Source organism: Panicum virgatum, chromosome 9N, assembly GCF_016808335.1.
Source record: "Panicum virgatum strain AP13 chromosome 9N, P.virgatum_v5, whole genome shotgun sequence".
In the NCBI taxonomy this organism is placed as follows: domain Eukaryota; kingdom Viridiplantae; phylum Streptophyta; class Magnoliopsida; order Poales; family Poaceae; genus Panicum; species Panicum virgatum.
The window spans coordinates 59,911,188-59,930,377 of record NC_053153.1 but is presented as its reverse complement, the minus strand read 5'-3'; the positions used below and the strand labels follow the sequence as shown (position 1 = coordinate 59,930,377).

At 41.0% G+C, this 19,190-nt stretch overlaps 1 protein-coding gene and 1 long non-coding RNA gene across 2 annotated transcripts; both read right to left on the bottom strand.

The window, feature by feature from the left end:
- Positions 1 to 1,606: 1,606 nt before the first annotated feature.
- LOC120691272 lies at positions 1,607 to 3,147 on the bottom strand. The gene is made up of 4 exons (XR_005682163.1): positions 2,988 to 3,147; positions 2,654 to 2,698; positions 1,858 to 1,964; positions 1,607 to 1,756 (listed from the first exon to the last, which is right to left on the bottom strand). It is a non-coding gene; the product is annotated as an uncharacterized LOC120691272 (long non-coding RNA).
- Positions 3,148 to 14,052: 10,905 nt separating this feature from the next.
- Positions 14,053 to 16,546, bottom strand: LOC120690866 (protein TIFY 10a-like). Its single transcript, XM_039973728.1, has 6 exons — positions 16,230 to 16,546; positions 15,765 to 15,897; positions 14,889 to 15,130; positions 14,741 to 14,798; positions 14,504 to 14,647; positions 14,053 to 14,468 (listed from the first exon to the last, which is right to left on the bottom strand). Exons 1-6 carry the CDS (start codon positions 16,345 to 16,347, stop codon positions 14,465 to 14,467), a joined length of 699 nt encoding a protein of 232 aa, XP_039829662.1. The 5' UTR covers positions 16,348 to 16,546; the 3' UTR covers positions 14,053 to 14,464.
- Positions 16,547 to 19,190: the final 2,644 nt, after the last annotated feature.

Here is a 19,190-nt window from a genome sequence, read left to right as displayed (position 1 = left end):
GAACAAAAGATGAACAGGAACACAAGAGAGCTGCTCAAAAGGGTCCTCGATTTCATTCAAATTCATCGTGATTTACAGAGGAATTCACCTATACAAGAGCTAGATCTCCACCCGTTCATCCACTCTCTCAAATTTGTGGACCTAGCTATAATCTAGACCACTTTGCCATGGAGACCTCAGCCTAACTCTAGAACAGAGAGAGGAGCAAGGAAAAACAGAAAGGACTCGTGGCTTGGAGGCTCACCTGTCCAAGGGGGCAGGTGAGAGGTATTTATACCATCTCGGGGCCGACCGGTCAGACCGGTCTCACAGACCGGTCAGACCGGTCCCTTCCCAAAAATATCCTCCACCCTGACTCGAACACTAAAACGCCCATAGGGGCAAAACCGAAAAGGGTACAAGATCTCATCCGACAGCGGAGTTTCTTTCTTCGACTCGAAGCCTTCTCCGCGATGCCGCCACGTCGATGCAGATCTGATCCGCGGTTTTGAGGGGTCCGCGAAACCTGGTGAGGTGGCCGGTTTTGAGAAAACCGCCAAAACTCCACGCGCGGGAAGATTCCCGCCTCCACTCCGTGGCCCTTGACGCCGTTCCCGCCTCGGCCTTCTGATGGCCCTAGACGCCGCCCGACGCCCGTCACCTCCTCGCCCGCAGCGAGGCCCTAAATGCCATCGACGCCCGTCACCTCCGCCAGTTCCGAGACCGACGCCCGTGCCTCCACGACTTGGCGTCTTCAACCGCCATCCGCCAGCTTGGTTTTGTGGCGCAAACCAAGAAACCCACCATCCACCGGTGCTTGCGCCCTCGATCCAGGAGCGGACGCCATAGCTACCGCCCGGCCCGAGCTCCGGTCCCGGCTGCCCTTCACCGCCGTCCACCGCACGGTCCATCGGCCACAGCACCTCCACGGCAGCTCACCGTCGACACTCAACGCCTGTGTACCTGCAACCAAAGACCAAGCACACGATCACACCGCACGGTTGACAATTCACTCATCACAGCCATGAGTGAGTACTGCTCATTCCTCATGCTCTCGTCCGAGTAACACGCGTCGCGCCGTTGTACGTGGGTGTCAGTGTGCCCCGGACGCCATGCCCACTCTCGACAGGGACTGCAGTACCACACAAAGATGGTTGCGCCACACTGCAAAGAGCAAACAAAGCCCTCGGCGAGCTTGTAGTTTTTTTCCCCTTTCATGTCGCCCTTCTCTTTTCTCTGCAAGAGCCTAGCAGCCATGCCCAGGCGAAAATCAGCTTGGAGTTTTGGCTGCACTAGCAAGACTCGACTCCACGGCCACACACCCGGGGGGCGCTAGTTGACGATCGTGCGCCGCGGCAACAAAGCAGCGAACGAGCGCTGGAGCTAGCAAGCAGCGCACGTGCAATGCCAGTGGTAGTAGCGAACGAGCATTTGACTTGCTCTAGTGTTACAGTCTGTCACTGCTAGTTCCGTGCTCTACTTTGCCTTCTAATCTATTCTATTTTTTTTTACGGGACAGCGGGTGTGTGGGTGAGTGAATGGGCGGGGTGTTTCACATCCGTATGAATGTAGAACAACTCAGATTTATAAGTAAATCTCAAAAAAAACTCTAAATTTAGGTTTACAGTAGAAATAAATAAAAGAAGACTGATTGACTGTCATTCTAAAACATATAATAATCTAAAAACTAATAGCTCTGTTCATATTCTTCATCGAATATAGCTATTATTTTAAACCATAAACAACATCTTCACTGATAGAATCCAATGGTGACACCCTGAAAAGATTGAAAAAATGAGAAAATTTGTAACTCTTGTGCTCAACTTATATAAACTGGTTTTAAGAATGAACAAAAAAAATATCAACAGGAAAACTTACATGCATGGTTAGTATTTTTTTATGTCTACAAGGGTATTGTACTTTTTATTGCATGCGTGTGTCAGTAGGTAGTAGAATGTGCATTCACGTAGTGGTTTTGCATCTTCCTGTAGCAAAAAAAAAGACAAATCTATTTAAAATAAAATTTGAAATTATAAACTTTGTACACGCCACAGATAAGTTTGTTGTTTCCACAACTTGAAAATTAGAAACCGTGAACTTTGTAATGGAATTAGCCGCTAAAAAAACGTTGAAAACTGCAAACTATGATCTTTGTACTAGCACACTAAACCTTGTACTACTACAGTAGTAAACTTTATAGTCGCATACCCAAAACTTTGAAATCCAATACTATGAACTTTGTTCTAGCTGAGTAATGAATTGTAATAGAATCGGCAGCTTCAAAAAAGTTGAAAATCAGAACACTATGAATTTTGTACTAGCACACCAACAAACTTTGTACTACCATAGTAGTAGACTTTGCAGTGCACCCCCCCCCCCCCTCAAACTTTTAATACCAAAACTATGAACTTTGTACTAGCTCAGTAATGAACTTCGTAACCTCCCCCATCCTCCTAAAAAACTTTCAATTCTAAAACTATGAACTTCATACTAGCACACTAATAAACTTCGTGATGTAGAACTTGAAAATATCGAAGTATGGTCTTTGTATATAAAAGCATATTATGACTGCTCATGAACTGTGAATGAAAAAAAAAATCATGAAATAATTACATTCACTACTTTACGGCATGGTTTATAAAAAAAAGATATGGGTACCAAAAAGTGTACTCACTGGTTTGAACAGGTGCTGCTTCTTGCCATCGTGGCTTTGCATGAGCTTCATAAACAAATATACCACTATCATGAGGTGGAATAAAAAGGGCACAAAAAATTCAGAAACTTTACTACTAGATAGGAAACTTTATACATGGATATTGAAACTTTTATTCAAAGCTTGCACACTAAATTCAAAACTTTTCTATTAACATATTTTCAAACTTTCTCTATTATAACATATACGGGTGACTCTAGTATAAGGGCATGCATATATCGTTATGAACTTATAAACTTAGAAAATCATGTGTAGAATATTTTTTTTCACAGCAATCAATATGCGTTGGTCTCACCTGGATGCTTGAGAAGTGTTGTGCTCCAAAGTCTTGTTTCAAAGCTTTAAATGAGCTTTGGTGTCACCTATACAAAATGATAGTTTGGTAAGCTTCTTGTTAATGTTGACACACCATGGTCATGTCTCACAAAAATGAATTTCATCATGGTTTAGTGAAAAATAAAAAAGGAACCCTACTGCGCAAATGCCTTAACAAATTGCCAAAAATACTAGCAACTCAAAGCATGAGTTTATTTTCTGATGGAGAGTGCTTGGCACAGCAAGGTAGGATCTTCAAAAATCTAAAAATACTATTCATAGACTCTGTGTTTGCAGAATCAAAAACAGCAAGCCACAACAAGGTAGTATCTTAAAAAATAAAAAAAAAATTGCATTCTGAATTCATAAACTTGCTAGCAGTCCATTTTGAACTTTATACTCACAAATCCAAAAATTTAGTTCGAACATTCTCAAATTTGTATTCTCGAGTCCAATATTTTGCACACTGAATTCAATAACTTTGTACAAAAAAAGCACATTTTAAAATTTATGATCCAACTATATAAAAAAATTATAGTCACTGATACAAAAGTTCGTACCAAAAAACTTGCTTTGTACCTCTAAAGACACATGCTAAAACTTTGAACCCACTACTTGAAAACGTTGAATGCGGATACTAAGTAACTTTCAAATCACGAATAGAAAACTTTTGGACAAAAAAAGAATTTCACAATATTCAGTCTGCAAGTAATGAGCAAAAACTTGGTTTGTCTTAACATTTGAAGACACATGCTAAAACTTTGAACCCACTGCTTGAAAACTTTGAATGTGGATACTAATTAACTTTGAAATAATGTATACTATCATATTATAAACTTTATACACCTGGATCAAAAACTTTGTAGTTCAAAACTTTGCAATCACAGTTGCATGAAATTTGTACTAGCACATGCCAAACTTTGTGCTCCGCAGGTCATAAAACTTTATAAACAAATGTTAGAAACTTTTAACTACATTTCATATGTGGGTAAGTAAGAAAATTCATACATATTGGTTTAGATAACTATCTGCATATCTAACTTTCAAAAGTTAGAGGCAGCTGCTCGTCAGTAGGAGTTCCCAATAATCTTGTGAAGAAGTAGATTTCATTAAATCCAACTATACAAATATACATTGATAGAAGAAATTCAGACTGACATTTTATATACACATAAACTGGCCATTTTCCTTGAAAAGTTGAAAACCATCTATACTAATAACTATCATCGCATATTGACAGAGATCAGTAATGAACATCAAACTATCATCACATATTAACACATTCATATTATGCCAAGCAACAACTCTAGGACAATTGCAACAAAAAAATGCTAAGTGCTAGCATTCGATCAAGTTGGTAATAGACCAACAACTTCAAGATTAACAGAATGGCACTACCCTAGCAGCTATGCAAGGTTTATTTCAAATCAGCAGCATGCTATCGCCCGTTACCGTTGTTCCCAGTCAAACTCAGAAAAGAAACTGACTAACATTACCTGAGGAAACCAAACAAAATATAGGAATCGTTACTCTGTAACAGATAGTGGGGGTAGCTGATAACATTACCGTTACTACCAAAATGCAAGAAAAGCCACGCCAGATTTAAGGAATTGAAATAGAACACACCGAATGTGATAGTTGATTTAGGAACAATTGGAAAAAATAGTTTTTACAAGTAGAACTCCAAAACTTTGCATTCTGAGGCCCTGTTTAGTTGAATAGCACAAGCTACTGTAGACAATTTTAACCACTAATTAAAGTTATTAAATAAAGTCAGTTTATGAAACTAACTTCACAACCCCTGCGCTACTCCACGAGACGAATCTATTGAGGTCTTTGACCGCATGATTAGAGTATGGTTATTGTAGCACTACTGTAGCCAATCATGGTGGAACTTGGCTCATTATATTCATCTCAAAAAGTTACACTCATATGTGAAAAGATTTTACAAATAAACTTTATTTGATAGTTCATGCATAAAAGATTCTTTTTGTAGCACAAGTTACGCTAACAAAACAAATAGGGCCTGAATACATAAACTTGCTAGCAGCCAATTTTGAACTTTCTACTCACAAATCCAAAACTTTAGTTTGAACATTCTCAAGTTTATATTGTAAAGTCCAATACTTTGCACACTCAATTCTAGAACTTTCTACAAAGGGCATTTTAAAATTTGGAAAAATGCTAAAACTTCATTTCAGAAAACTTTGAACCCACTACTTGAAAACTTTGAGTGCAGATACTATGTAACTTTCAAATCATGTATAGAAAACTTTGCAAAAAAATGAATTCCAGAAAATTCAGTCCGGAAACAATGAATATATCAAGCTCGTGACATAGAACTTTGACCCTATCAATTCAGAACTCTACCCTGGTACGACTAAAGCCATATTCATGTTTTTTAGGGGCAGCTTTGGGCATAATATTTAAAACAGTCCGCTTTATGTTGATAATGGAATGTACCATGAAAATGAAATTTCATGGTCATAAGTCATAGTGGAGAAAAGACCTTAAATGGGTCATGGGTTGTCTATTTTAATCCTTGAATAATGCTGAATTCAAAAAAAGAACATATGATCCTTGATTTGAACAATATGTATAATGGTATGTTGAATTCAATCTCCCTGGTTATATTACCAAAAGCCTAAAAGCTTATAATGCTGTGATGAAAATTTACCTACTAAAGCTAGGTTTCTGCAGGCAGCTCATCAGATGAGATGAAAAATCAGATGTAGAAACCTAAAATCAAATTCCTACGGGTGCATGTGTGCAGGTGTTTCCCCCTAGCAGGGTGCTGCCATGGTGGTGTGCAGGAGGAAGATGTCGTGGTGCTGTGTTGGAGGAACATGCCATGGATTCTAGGGACAGACAGAAGGGGCACGATGTAGCTCACATAAAATTGAAGGCCATCGATGGTTGTTGCGGTCGATGTCGACGAGCAGGAGGATAGATTTTAATTATATGTACCTTCTTCTCATAATTCTGTTGAAGAACATCAGCAATGATAAAAGGGTCTTGTAAAGGCATGCTGATTTGGCAGTATTCTTGATTTCTATTGTTGTGAAGCATCTCATAATTTTAGCTCCCGTTAATTTTGGTTGGCAACTTTGACGACGAGGCGGAAGGGCCAATGCTCGCACTAGAGACGGAAGGGGAGGATCTAGAACTCCCTCACGCTCAGTGTCCATCGTCAATCTATTGGGTCCGTGTCCCTCGAATCTTCAATTCTTTTCCGACAGACTAGTCTTATAATTGTTTCAAGGTTCATCACGACATTGTTTTCAAGGTTCTAGGCTGAAAGAGTTTTGGGAGCTAAGGTGATTCAAAAATTGAGGCGCAGCCTGTGTGTGTCGAACATGTTTTGGGACCATCAGCAAATCCTCTGTTGAGGTTAGATTTTGTCAGTGTTTATCTATTTTTGGTACTACTACTAGTTGTGTGGATGCAAGATACATCTGGGCGTCAGGTGGATGCAAGATATTCTCATTTTAGATTGATTTATGTGCAAGATTCAATTACAATATTAGATTTGCAGATATCTATGTAAGCAAGTTATATATGAGATTCAGCTACGACAGTAGTTTTTTCCCTTTATTTTGACATCTCTATTTTACTGCATCATGGATTAATTGATATGAGCACCCCCTCATTGTCATATGCATGACATTAGGACTAGCTAGATGTATATTTCAGATATCAAGATACTACTAGGCTATTTTTTTACTGCATGTCAACTAAAAGGATAATGAGTTTTTATACAAATTTATTAGTCTACAAATATAATGTTCAATATATGCTAGTAGTAAGTTTCAGATATACGAGTAGGAAGTTTTGTACATATAATTAAAATCTTTCCAATACTCAATGGGCTAGAATATATTTTAGCAGCAATTGAACAAGTAATGTTGAATTGCTGCTAAAATTCTGCACATAATCAATAAGAAAATATTTTTTTAAAAATAGCATATACAAAAGAGAATCTATGCAAATCCCAGCCTGAGGGCAAATGAAAAGATTTTTATAAAACATGGAAGAAATCATATGTACCTTCTTCTCCATGGCACATTGCATTTGCTCCTCCCAAAAAGCAGTAAAGTTTGTAGCTGCCTAGGAAAAAAATCCAGCAAAAAAATGGGAACATGCTAACATGTTGGTGTTTTTTTTTTAAGTTGAAGAAACCTTTCCGAACAATGATACAATAAAAATTTTTGGATGTTGCGAACTTTCAAGTAACATGACAAAAACTTTGTAACTGAAAACTGAATAACTAAAATCTCATATTCTAAAAACTTCATATGTCACATGCTTTTGAAGCCACAGGCTTAAAAACACATTCAGCGCACACTACTTGGAAACTTAGAATACTGATAATCAAGAGCTTTTCTCTAAGTTTCAGATATTTTCTTTCCCTATATGTAGCAGGTGATGTATAGGTCAGAATTAAAATATATGATGCCTCTAGTTGAAATTTTCAGAGAAAACAACTATGCATGCTTGTTTCTGGAAAAAAAACCCTTGATGGCATCCATGTGAGTGAATAAAAAGAACATATGATCCTTGGTTTGAACAATATGTATAATGGTATGTTGAATTTAATCTCTCTAGTGAAATTACCAAAAGCCTGAATGCGTAGAACACTGTGATGAAAATTTACCTACTAAACCTAGGCTTCCGCATGCAGCTCATCAGATAAGATAAGATAAAAAAAATTAGATGCGGAAACCTAAAATCAAAATCCTACGGGTGCATGCGTGCAGTTGCTTCCCCTTGCTAGCAGGGTGCTGTCGTGGTGGTGTGCAGGAGGAAGATGCCATGGTGCTGTGCAGGAGAAACATGCCATGGATTCGAGGGGCAGGTAGGATGGGGGCGATGCAGCTCACTTGAAATTGAAGGCCAGCGACGGTTGCGGCGGTCAATTTCAGCTCACCTGAAATTGCGATCCCCTTCCACCTCGCCATCGATCCCCTTCGACCCACTACGTGCGGGTGAAATGACGGTGCATGGCGAGCTCGGCGTGGCTTCCCTTCTCTTCTCCAGTGGACTCCGGCTCGATGCAGACGAAACGGAGGCGTGGCTTCCCTTCTCTTCTCCTGCGTACTCTGCCTCGATGTAGTCGAAACGACGGGCGGCGTCCTCGGCGTGGCTGCCCCCTTGACTCCGGCGTACCCCACGATGCAGGGGACCGAAGCGCGGCAGAGCTCGGCGTGGCTACCTCCTCGTCCCCGGCGTACTCCCCATGCAGCAGGTGAAATGGAGGCGCGGCAAGCTCGTCGCAGCTTCCGCTTGCTTCTCGTGCGCACTCCGCCTCGGCGCGGATGAATCGCACGGCAAGCGCGGCGCACGACGTCAAGTCAACGCGGGTCTCCGATGATTCGCCGCCCTGTCTACCTCAAATCCGGCGATTGGATCCCCTTTCGCCTGCACATCGAGGCTAAAGGAAGGGGATAGGGGAAAGGGGAATAAAACAAAGCGTGTCTGGAATTTTCAAAAATGACGGTGGAATCCGAAGCGGTAGAAATTGGAAAGCCAGCCACCGTCTCCATCTCTAAGCAGTAGAAACACGTGGGCCGTTCGCTACAATCGCTTGCGGCGCGCGCTCTATAGGAAAACTGCACACGCCCACACCCAATCACTGCCCTCCGAATAATCGGCTCTTTAATTTCAAAAAAGAAATCTTCGGCTCTCATGTCATGCCGCACGGAGTTACAGGAAAACCAGCCTAACCCAATAATCCTGATGACTGACGAGACGGCAAGAGAATATTTTTCGTTCTTCTGACCGGCACCGGTGTTATCTTTTCGGTTTTTGAGGGATGGACCGTATGGGTTTTCCGTCCAACATGACAAGAGCCCAGCCCGTTGACGTTGAGCTCAGGTTCTGTGAAGACTGGGCGGTGCCAGCCCAGTAAATTTTGGGCCCGTGAGCCCAGAAAGGACTAGCGGCCCAATATTTACTGGCGGTAAATTGGCCCAAACAATGGAGACAGCGATGAATGTACTGGCGGCTCTGGGCTATGCCGACCGGCCTCTCATCATCCAAGGCCTTGAAGAAGAACGTGTGGTAACTGTGCAGGGAGGCGCCGGGGCGGAGCCCAACGGCGGCGCGGAGAGCATCGATGATGGGCCGTCGGCAGGCTGGCGGACTCGGGAAGAGTGGACCTGCTCCAGTATAGTTAGAGCCATGTCAAATAGATCCTTAAAAGATTACCAATGATCCAACCAGTTTGATAATTTCTTTTCCGAAACAAAGTACAGACACATAGATATATATGCTACCCTACCTCTATGAGCACATATAAGAGATTAAACCAGCAGACTATCGAAATTGATGGAATCACTATAGACGTTCTGCTTTTGACCGGCACATCACCTACCATTGAAAGAGTTGCGGCGTATATGAGAAAAATACGAGTATCCGTTTCGAGTGGAGGACCCGAGCAACTCGAAACCCGAGCCCGGATAAGCATGTTCTAGTGGTTTTCTTATATATATCTTCACTTACTATTCTTGGCCAATTCGGACGCCAAAGATTGCGCCACGTCGCCAGCCATTACTGGTCATCGGATCGGGCGCGTGGACGACCGAGATCGTGCCGTCCCCCAGTATTTTACAAAAAAAACCTCAGGTTTCGTAGTAATCTAACCCGCCGTCCACTCCTCTCTCTCAGGAAATTTTGCTCATAAGCCCTCATAGTTTTCCAAAATCAACCCGCAATCTAACAAAATTGGCCCAACCAAATTTACAAAACAAACCCTGAGTTTTCTCATAATCAACCCGCCATCCTTATCTTCTCTTATAAAATTTGTTAGAAAGACCCTCGGATTTTACTTAAATTACGTAACAATTCATTCCATTCGTAACTTCAACACGAGCAACACGACCACCAAAAACGCGTTCGAACGAAAATGTGACCAATATAAAAATTTGCTTAACATTTCAAAACCTACAATTTTATTATAGAGTACATTTTAAACTCAAAATGTTTCCTCCATTCATTCACCCAAATGTTTACATACGACCGTTTCACCAACGATTTCGGACACCGAAACATCCTCAAACTAAAAAGTGCTCAGTAAACAAAAACAATCAAAATTTGAAAACCAAAAGCTTTGCTACACAACAAGATTTCAAATTCAAAGTATTTTCATAATTTGTTCGCATAAATGCTTATCGACATCTGTTGCACATATGATTCGGACACCGAAACATATTCGAATTAAAAAACATTGAGCATGGACGTCGCTCAAAACTTCAAAACCAACAAATTCGCAATAGAGCAGCCTTGAAAAATCCAAATCTCTTTTCTAATTCCTTCGTCAAAACTAACATCTGAGCACCGAAACGCATTTAAATTAAAAACTTTCCAACACAAATGTTGCTCCAAATTCTGAAATCTATAACTTTCATACATAGCAAACACAATTCAATGCTATTTTCTAATTCTCTTGCATAATTTTTCACATTTGAACAGAAGATATACTTAAAAAAATTACTCAATATTCAAAAGATCTAAAATATTTCCACTTTCAAATTCAACGTGCTTTGGCATTCATTTTCAAAAAAAAATATTTATAAGATTACACATAAGAAATAAAAAATGTACCACAGGTACATGCACTGGCCACCCGCGACAACGCTGCGGCCTTTTCTAGTATAACCCAAAAAACGGTTTCTTGAGTTGTTAGTCAATAAAATTTGTCATCAGCTCGGATACTTTTCTCTAAGACTTGATGCTACCTATTTTTATCTAAATATAATGGGAGAAAATTTTCGACAATAATTGGACGAACTTGCCTACACGCACAGCACACTTTGCTCAAAAAAAAATAAAAGAAAAGGCGATGCACTGCACACGGGTAGGCCCTACCAATCGCAAGTGGGCCGGGACCGCCGCGGTGCACATGGTCGAAAAGCATGCGCCAAGTGGCGATGGAAAACGGTGCGCAATTGTTAAGTTTACACGCGGGTCATTTGTTTACCTGATTCTGTACCGTCTAGCGTCTCTGTCTCCAACCGCAGCGGCAGCAGAGAGTCGTCGCTCTGAATTCCTGTTTCTTGCCCCTTGATCGAATTGGTCTGGTCTCGCCGGCCGCAGCTGCTTGCATCCCGGCATGGAGTGCTGCTTGCTGGCCATCATCGGCAATCGGACAGCGAAAGCTGCCACCGATCGGGTTGGGTTTCTTTAGTTTCTCCACGTTTTTCTGCACTCTCCTTTTGGTACAGATCTTCTGTGCTTTTGGTGACGCTCTCCTCCGTCCAAAAATATAATTATGAGTCTCGTACTTGTCATACTATTTTAAATTTAATCAAATTTATAGTAAATAGTATTAGTGTTTGTATCTCCATATAAATTTATTATAAAAATATTTTCTATAACTAATGTATTGTTACATATTTGTATCATGATTATTATTAATTTTTATATAACTTTGATCAAAGTTAAAACTTTTTGATTTACCGAAAAATAAGAATTATTTCCGCTGTCCACAAAAGAATGCAATTATAAGATTCATGCCAGCCAAACTAATTTAAGTTTGACCAAGTTTATAGTAAATAGTATTAGTGTTTATATATCCAAATAAATTTATTATGAAAATATATTCTATAACTAATCAAATAGTACTTATTTTGTATCATGAATATTATTATTTTTTTATATAACTTTAGTCAAAATTCAAACTGTTTAACTTATTGAAAAGCGAGAACTGCAATTTTTTTGGACGAGGGGAGTACTTTTTTGTTCACCCCATCGCGTTTCTGGCCCAACCCGCCTTTTCGTTATCCATTGGTGCATTATTCTTTTTTTTTCTAGAGTTCGCACTCATCATTCCTGCAAGTTTTGCAGGTTGCTGATATGTAAAGTATTGTAGTATTTTCGTTTGTATTTAGTAATTATTGTTCTGATATGAGTTAACTAGGTTCAAAAAATTCGTCTCACAGATTATAGACAAACTGTGTAATTAATTATTTTATTTAGCTACATTTAATATTTTATGCATATATTTAAAGATTCGATATGATGTGAAATTTTGTAAAATTTTGGAATTTTAGAGTAACTAAACAAGATAGTAGCACGAAACAGTGCCGAAGCTTGCGTACTCGACTCGGTCTTGCCCAGGAGCCGCAGGAGGCACGTTTATATATGCAGGCACTCAATCACACACTTGTACGCTACTACCGTCATGGCGGGATGGCGCCATCCCAGCAGGCTCCAGCTGAAGTCTACCTTTCGTGAATCACTCTTCGCTGTTTGGTTCCTCCAGTCAGCTAACAGTATTTTTTTCTCATACAGCTCCAGCACCAGCTTCTAACCACCAGCCAGCCAACAGTATTTTTCTCTCACACCACTCCAGCACCAGCCATCAACACCACCACAGCGAACAGAGTGAATCTCATCTCATCGCAGTCATGCACGGCCAACCTTCCGTTCCCATCGTTTGCCCCACCCGCGACTGCCTGCTGGTACTGCCATCTCTCCATCATTGTCTCGTGTTCGTGCCCGCCACAGCTCAAACGGTAGGGGCGCACCCATGGCTGCGCGGGGACACAACCAGGCTCAATTAGGGGCTCGTGGGTGGGGAGACTTGGCAATGAGGACGTTCTCCGGACGGTAGCGGCGTACCTCGTCGCTAGGGAGGGCCTGCAAGGCGGCGAACCGGAGGGGTGAGGGCTCCAATCGGTCAAGAAGAATGAGGAGAAGTTGTAGCTACGAGAAATTGAAGTGGCTCATCGGAGGGGGGGCTCCTCCTGCGTCGGCGCCGGCCGCAGCCAGCGAGGCACAGTGGGAGAGGTGTAGAGGCGCCAAATTCCATAGTTAGCGGTGAGCATCAAGCATGGGCAGATGAAGACATCGGTGCTTTGTAGGGGTGCAAATTATTGGTGACTCTTAGATGTATTTTTAATCCTCTTTAATTCAAAATTTTGTACTAATTTTTTAAAATAAGATATGATTGTGGAGAAGTTGTACAAAATTTTAAACTAAAAAATGTTAAAGGTGGATCTAAAGGTTACTAATTAACACCTCTAATGCTCGGGATGGAAGCACGAAGCAGGAGTTTCTCCCATCTCCTCGGTGCAGTATCGATGGGTCGCGGAAGTAACAGAGTAGACTGGAGGAGGCTGGAATCCATGAAATGCGAGCACACAGCAGAACTAAAGGAGGCGACGCCCGATGTGAAGACGAGGGACGCGTGGGCGCTCTCATGCATTGGATGCCGATAGCTTTTGAATAGTGGAAAATTTTGAGACACCGGACGCATTTCTATATAACATATACTCCCTTCGTCATAAAATAAATAACTAGAGTTTGGATGTGGAAATCAATGCTAGTGAGAAATTATGTATATACCTCTATAAAGATGTAATCATTGCACGTTGGGAGAAGAGAAAGTAAAGAAAGACAACTGGAACTAAGTTGTTCTATTTATAGATGTGCATATATTTTCAGATAAATTTTAAACTTTAGAAGTGCATTTATTTTGAGATGGAAGGAATATTTTCCAAGGTCGAGCATGTACTCCTAGCAAAATTTGAGGTATGGCGGCAGCATACCTTGCCCTCCCGGCGGGACGGGCAGTTTGCAAGGAGTAACTCGATCTACCGTCGGCGACTTGCGGCGAGAGGACGAAGAACCGATTGAGAACCAAGAAACCAACCATGTTCAACGTGCTCCATGCAATTTCTTGGTCCTTCAATTTGGTGGGTACCAAACGCATCAAGTAGTTTTGCAACACTTTCAGCTGATCTGATGAATAGTATTCGGCTAGTAGAATAAATAGTATTATGTGAGAGAAAATAAGCCGAGAACCGATCAGCCTGGATGGAAAAGAGCGACTGTCCTGGATGCTGGACTTTATTTACGTACTACTCTTTTTTGCCCACGAATAATATGCACTCCAAAAAAATAATACGGCAGCCGTCGATCAGGGGCTCCTTGTCATCGAAACATTACTTAACATGAAAAATAAAATAAAATAATTAGAAAAGGATAACAATATGAGCATGAAAATTAGAGCAGGGGGCACTTCATAAGCCAGCCCTCAATCAGAAGATAACAATATTAACATGAAAATAAAATTAAAATAATCATACGGCACGTAGTATCTGTTACAGTCACTAGCTTTGTAGCACGCTGCGGTGCCAAAGCCAAACGACACAGACCCATCAGCCCAAAATAAAATACGGAGTTTTTCTAGCAACTACATCACAGTATCTTCTTTCTTCCGTGGTATAATATGGGTCAGGCAGGTCGGCACGGGTCAATCAGCCAGCAAGCTTACCCCGGCACCGGTAATCCTCATGCACGTTTCATCATCACCTACTTTCTTTACATCCAAACCACCTATGTGTCCGAGCGAAAGATATCACAAAACGGAATCATCATAGGCCTAACACAAACACTTGATACGTAGTTGGTGAGACTCCGTGATCCTGTCCTCCGGTCACAGGAGTATCGGTATCACAGTTTTGAAGATGGTGATGCTGGATCGCGGATCACTGGTTGCGTTCCTGGCGCAAGCTCAGGTCAGGGTTGGCGGTCTGAGGTCCTAGCCCGAGCCATGGTTGGTTCTCCGGCATCTCCTTCTTCACATGTGTCGCAGCATCTGAAGGGGAGCTTTGGTACGGTGCTTTCGCAGCAAGGCTGAAATGGGTAAGAGCACAAGTTAGATCATCGTCAACGAGTTGAGAAATTTAAACGAACACTCGTTTCATCCTAACAGCAAGAGAAGCCTACCGATCCTTTCTCTTCTCAAGGAACCGGCGAAGAGACGCCTTCGGAGTCTGGGGTATATCTGCAGCACATACGTTTCAGGAACAATGAGCAAGACAGAAATTGATCATTCAGATGTCAAATACATATGAAAAAGAGGTGGACCAATCACCTGCTGCATACTTCTGGGCACTGACCAAAGGAATCGGTGCAGCTGGCACAGCTGCAACTTTAGTACTGTCAGTAACATTAACAGCTGCAACTGCTGGAGAAGGCAGCAAGCCAGAGTTCTGAGACACGGATGCACCCTTCCCGGCCATCTGCATCAGGTCGTTCGCCTTCTCAGCAGGGAAGTTATCGAAAACAAGGACCTTCCCGGCGTAGAAGATAGTCAGCTGATGCTTCTCTTTCTCCCTGATAAGAGTCATGAGAAGACAAAGTTTTGAGTCCCGGATACTAGAACCACAAATTTTGGTTCACATGCATGTATCGTCTTCAGCCTAACAATTTCACTGAATTGAAGTTTTATGTTTCAGAACTAGGGCTGCCCTTATTTATCATCCATTAATTTCTCAGCACGCACCATGAATGAATTACTTACTAGAACTTCATAACAAGAAGGTTTGGCACACAAACCTCATAACAAGAAAGTTTGGCGCACAAACTGTGGACTGCCAGACTTTGCAATGTCTAATTTGGTAAATTGTAGTTTGCAACCTAACATGCGTAGGAAACTTTAGCATTTGGATTCAGATCATATATTCAGAAACTACCAGGGAGCATATTTATCACTGATTCGTTTCTAGACATCGATCTCCATATTGCTATGAATGAATCACCTAGTTCACACAAAGAATTAGGGCCATGACTGGAACCATAGCTCCTTGAAACAAGATTTGATCCCTCAAGAGCATTTCCTACTCACAAGAGTTCGATTTATTTACTTAGTCAATTAAATAACTACAACAGTTGTTTGTATGAACAAGAACAGCACTAAACTGAAGCAAAACATATCGAGAGGTGGTGCTTTATCTCATGATTCCAATACCTGGCATCTGGGGCTCCCTGCCCTGCGGCATCGGAGCAGAATCCAGCGTTTTGGGGAAAGAGATCCATGGTCTCCTTCCTCGCGTCCCCTTTCTCTGCGTCTGCCGACGTCCTCTGTGCATCTGCTGCTTCAGCTGAAACCAGAAAAATACACTTCTTTAGCAAAAAGATCACTAAATGGACAAAAAGTTGTCAGATTCAAGACACTAGAGCTGATCGACGCCCAAATTCTTGAAGGAAACCAAAAGGTAGAGTTTTGCTTCAAAAATCACAACTACTGGGGTCCAGATCTAACATAAGACAACTACCGGAGCACCTAAAATCGCAGTTTATTGCACGCACCTAGCTCAAATTACAACCTCTCCCCAACATCTGCAGTTCTAAACTCCGACAGAAATAGAAAACGGACCCAAGCTCCTAAAGATTGCGACTTTTCCTCCTCGAGATTTAGGAGACAGGGGCTCACCTCTGATGCCTAGGCCGACCTCCCCGGCGGCGGCGCCCTTCTCCCTGACGTAGCGGCTGAGGAGGCTGCAGGCCATGGCGAAGCTGGTGGCCCTCTCCATGGGTTTCGCAGGAGCCATCTTCCCCGCGCGCGCACCTCAAATCTGCACGGAAGCAGAGGAGGAAGCAAGCCCCCGAACCGACCGGAATCAGCACGAAACTTGCTTCGATTCGCCCCGGTTCGCTTGCCTCCAGGTGTTCTTCTTGCTCTCCCCTCTGGTGTCCTTTCCCCTTTCTTGGGCCGTCGTCGCTGGCGATCGGCGTGTATAAATGGCCTTGTTTGGTTTCATTCCACAATCCTACCGCACACAAGTCGAGAAAAGAATCTTGTATGCATGAAGTTCAGAATAAAATTTATTTACAAAATTTTTTTAGGGATGAATGAAGTTCAGAATAAAATTTATTTACAAAATTTTTTTAGGGATGAATGTAACTTTTCACGACGAATCTAATGACGATAATTAATTGATGATTGGCTACAGTGATGCTACAATAACCGTCCTCTAATTACACAGTCAAAGACCTCATTAGATTCTTTAGGGTTCCTAGCACAGGGATTTTGAAGTTAGTTTTAAATAAATAACTTAATTTGACACCGTAATTAACGGTCAAAGTGTTAATTTCGTAACATTCTACGAAACCAAACAAGACTAATGGCAGAAGGGATGAGCTTATCTTTGGCCCTGTTTGTTTTTCTCTAGTAAAACATAGCACACAATTCCCGAGAAAAAAATCTTATATGCATGAAATACTAAACGAAGTTTATTTGCAAAACCTTTTCACGGATGGGTGCAACTTTTCACGACGAATCTAATGATAGTAATTAATCGATGATTGGCTACAGTGATGCTACAGTAACCATCTTCTAATCGTGCGGTCAAAGACCTCATTAGGTTCGTCTCGCGAAGTAGAACAAGGCTGTGGAGTTAGTTTTATAAATTACTTTTATTTAGTATATCTAATTATTAGTCAAAATTTTTGTGCTACTTGTGCTACTCTCATCCAAACAGGACCTTTATTTCGGTGCTGCAGCTGCAAGTTGTACTCCCTACTATTTCTCGGTTAGTTTATGTTTTGAGCACGTTGTTCCCATGGCGATTGAGCTTGAGCGGCGGCTGGCGTGGGGATGCCCCAGCTGGCAAGCTTCTGATGGTTCGGCAAAGGTTGGTGCTTCGTGTTCGGAGCAGCACGCTCGATCGTTCCGTGATCGGATCACCGTCACCATCATACCACACCAGCAGATTTCTTGTGCCGCTTATATGGACATGGGCCTGCATCGTTAGATAAAATAATATGGGCAGCATAACAATTGTGGTTAGGGTTCCACACAAGTTACACAGCTGACTGAAAGCAAAACATTAAAAGAATGAAGGTATAAACTAGTATGCTGTAACAAAAGGATTCGCATTCACGTGAGGTAGCTTTCAAAGGCTAAGTGGTCATGAAGGGCTGCATTGTTTTTCTTAGTATATTGTGTTGGGGTGTCGATTTCCATTTTGCAACGTGCGTGTTTTCATTAAAGAAACCCAGTTGTTGTGTTCCGCCCACCGAAATTAATGAAGTATCTAGGACTAATAAAAGTAAGTGATAAGTACAACATGTCTAATTAAATAAGATTAATTTCTTCCATGTATTTTACTCCCTCCTTCCCCGTTTATAAGGCATGGTGGAACATGACACGGTCTTCTAAACAACATTTTGACCATTTATTTATCATATATTATATCACTTTTGATTATAAATTTATAATCATTGTAAAATATATTTGATTATGAATCCAATCATATGAAATTTGCATTATAAAAATAAAATTTTAATAGTCAAATTATTGGTCAAAGATGACAAGGTTTGAATCTTGATATACGTGTATGCCTTATAAACAGGGAAGGAGGGAGTAATAATAAATCTTAATTACACGGACCATTTTCAAAGCATCTATTTTAGTTATTTTTTAAAGAGTCTTGTGAATATTCATAGGAAAAAAAAGGGGAAAATCTAACCTACGACCAGTCGCGCGCCAACGCGAGTGCGCGACCGCGCGCCGGGGCACCTGTGGCCCAACCCAGCAATTCTCCTATATTTTGATCTGCGCGCTTGCGGCCCAACGCCCCACCACCCCCGCCGCCCCGCGTGATGCTTTGGTCTGCCAGGATGCACCCGCTGAGAAGAAAATAAACTTTCTTATACGATAATCTATCCTAAGAAATATTTTATCTACTTCATATTACCTCCTTTTCGAGAACCGATTGCATTAATATGTTCTACGCGACGAGACGAACAAAACTAGACCACACTTACATATGTTTTCATGATGTTTTACACTAGTTGCAACTTATATGATGACTTGTTCTTTTCGCTCTAGTAACTTATGTGTATATCATTTTGCTGTAGTAACAACTTATGTGTATAACGAGTATTGTTTTGTTATCAACTCATGTATGTGAGTGTATGATCGATTTTATTAGCAGTAACTTGCATCATATATCTTATATATGAGACAACTCATGTGTATAATAAATGTTTTTATAGCAACCTTTTATTTTACATGTGTGAAATTTTTTAATTTTATAGCAGTTTGTATATAAATTTATATGTACGATAATTTGTTCTTTTTTACTACTTATTTGTATGACATATTATGTTTGTGACAACTCACGTATATGATCAATTTTAATTTATGACGACTTATGTTCACACCAAATTATACTATGTGCCAACTTTGTTTTTGTAACAACTTACAAATTATATGTGTGGTAACTTATATCTTACATACATGGCAACTCATGTGCATAATAAATTCTATTTTTGTAGAACTTTTATTTTAGTATATGACAACTTTTACTTTTATGACAATTTATATATAAACTTGATACTTACTTTTTTTTACTACTTATATGTATGATATTTTATGATTGTGACAACT